This window comes from Hippocampus comes, unplaced genomic scaffold (genome assembly GCF_001891065.2).
Source record: "Hippocampus comes isolate QL1 unplaced genomic scaffold, H_comes_QL1_v1.1 scaffold384, whole genome shotgun sequence".
Classification (NCBI taxonomy): Eukaryota; Metazoa; Chordata; class Actinopteri; order Syngnathiformes; family Syngnathidae; genus Hippocampus; species Hippocampus comes.
In genome coordinates this window covers 305,282-306,004 of record NW_017805700.1, presented here as the reverse complement: position 1 = coordinate 306,004, position 723 = coordinate 305,282, and the positions used below count along the sequence as shown (strand labels likewise).

At 38.6% G+C, this 723-nt stretch overlaps 1 protein-coding gene across 1 annotated transcript in view; it reads right to left on the bottom strand.

Annotated features, from left to right (window-relative positions):
- The window catches only part of rfc4 (replication factor C (activator 1) 4), a 45,874-nt gene that overhangs the window by 22,021 nt on the left and 23,130 nt on the right, over nucleotides 1-723 (bottom strand). The window contains exon 3 of the mRNA XM_019882625.1: nucleotides 391-470. Within this exon, the coding sequence (XP_019738184.1) occupies nucleotides 391-470 (80 nt within the window). The remainder of the gene's footprint in view (nucleotides 1-390; nucleotides 471-723) is intronic.

Sequence of the window (723 nt, the reverse complement as noted above, 5' to 3'; positions counted from 1 at the left end):
AATATATTTTTTACGACAACTGTCTTGTCCACGGTGTCTTTTATTCGTTCCACTGGGGTTTAGCAAATGTGTTGATAAAGAGACGAAAATCTCTACTGTTATTAATGTTTGTGTCTCAACATGGCTACGCTCATGAAAGCAAAACAACGAACTCAAACGCGTCTTTGTTCAATGTTGTCAACTAATAGCCGGATTAACTTTAGGCAAATTTTCCTCAATTGCCCGGAGAGATTTTCATAAAAATTTGAAAAACCCGGAATTCCGGGAAAATCCGGAGGACTTTCATCTCTGAGGATAAAAATGACAGTCAATACAACATAGTTGGTTCCGAGATCCAACTAACGGCAATGCTAGTTTACTACTGTAAGCAAGATTAAATGTTGCACTCACCCATAAAGTTCTCTCGCAGCAGCTAATATGGTAGAGGTCTTTCCTGTTCCAGGTGGACCATAGAAGAGCAAGTTTGGAAGCTAAATTTGCAACACAAGCATAATGGGCATATTGGTGTACGATTTTGAAGTGTACAACTCTTCAAAGCTACAGTATACACATACATAAAGGTACGCATTAAGTGTGCAACACTAAATGCATCTTGGTGGTCACGGTCTCACTTAACATTCATCATCATTGTTTTCTGAGGGAGGTGAAGAGGCTTGTGTTGGTGGTGTAGAAGGAGGCTCTCACTTGACTCGAAGATATATACATATTATATATATATATATA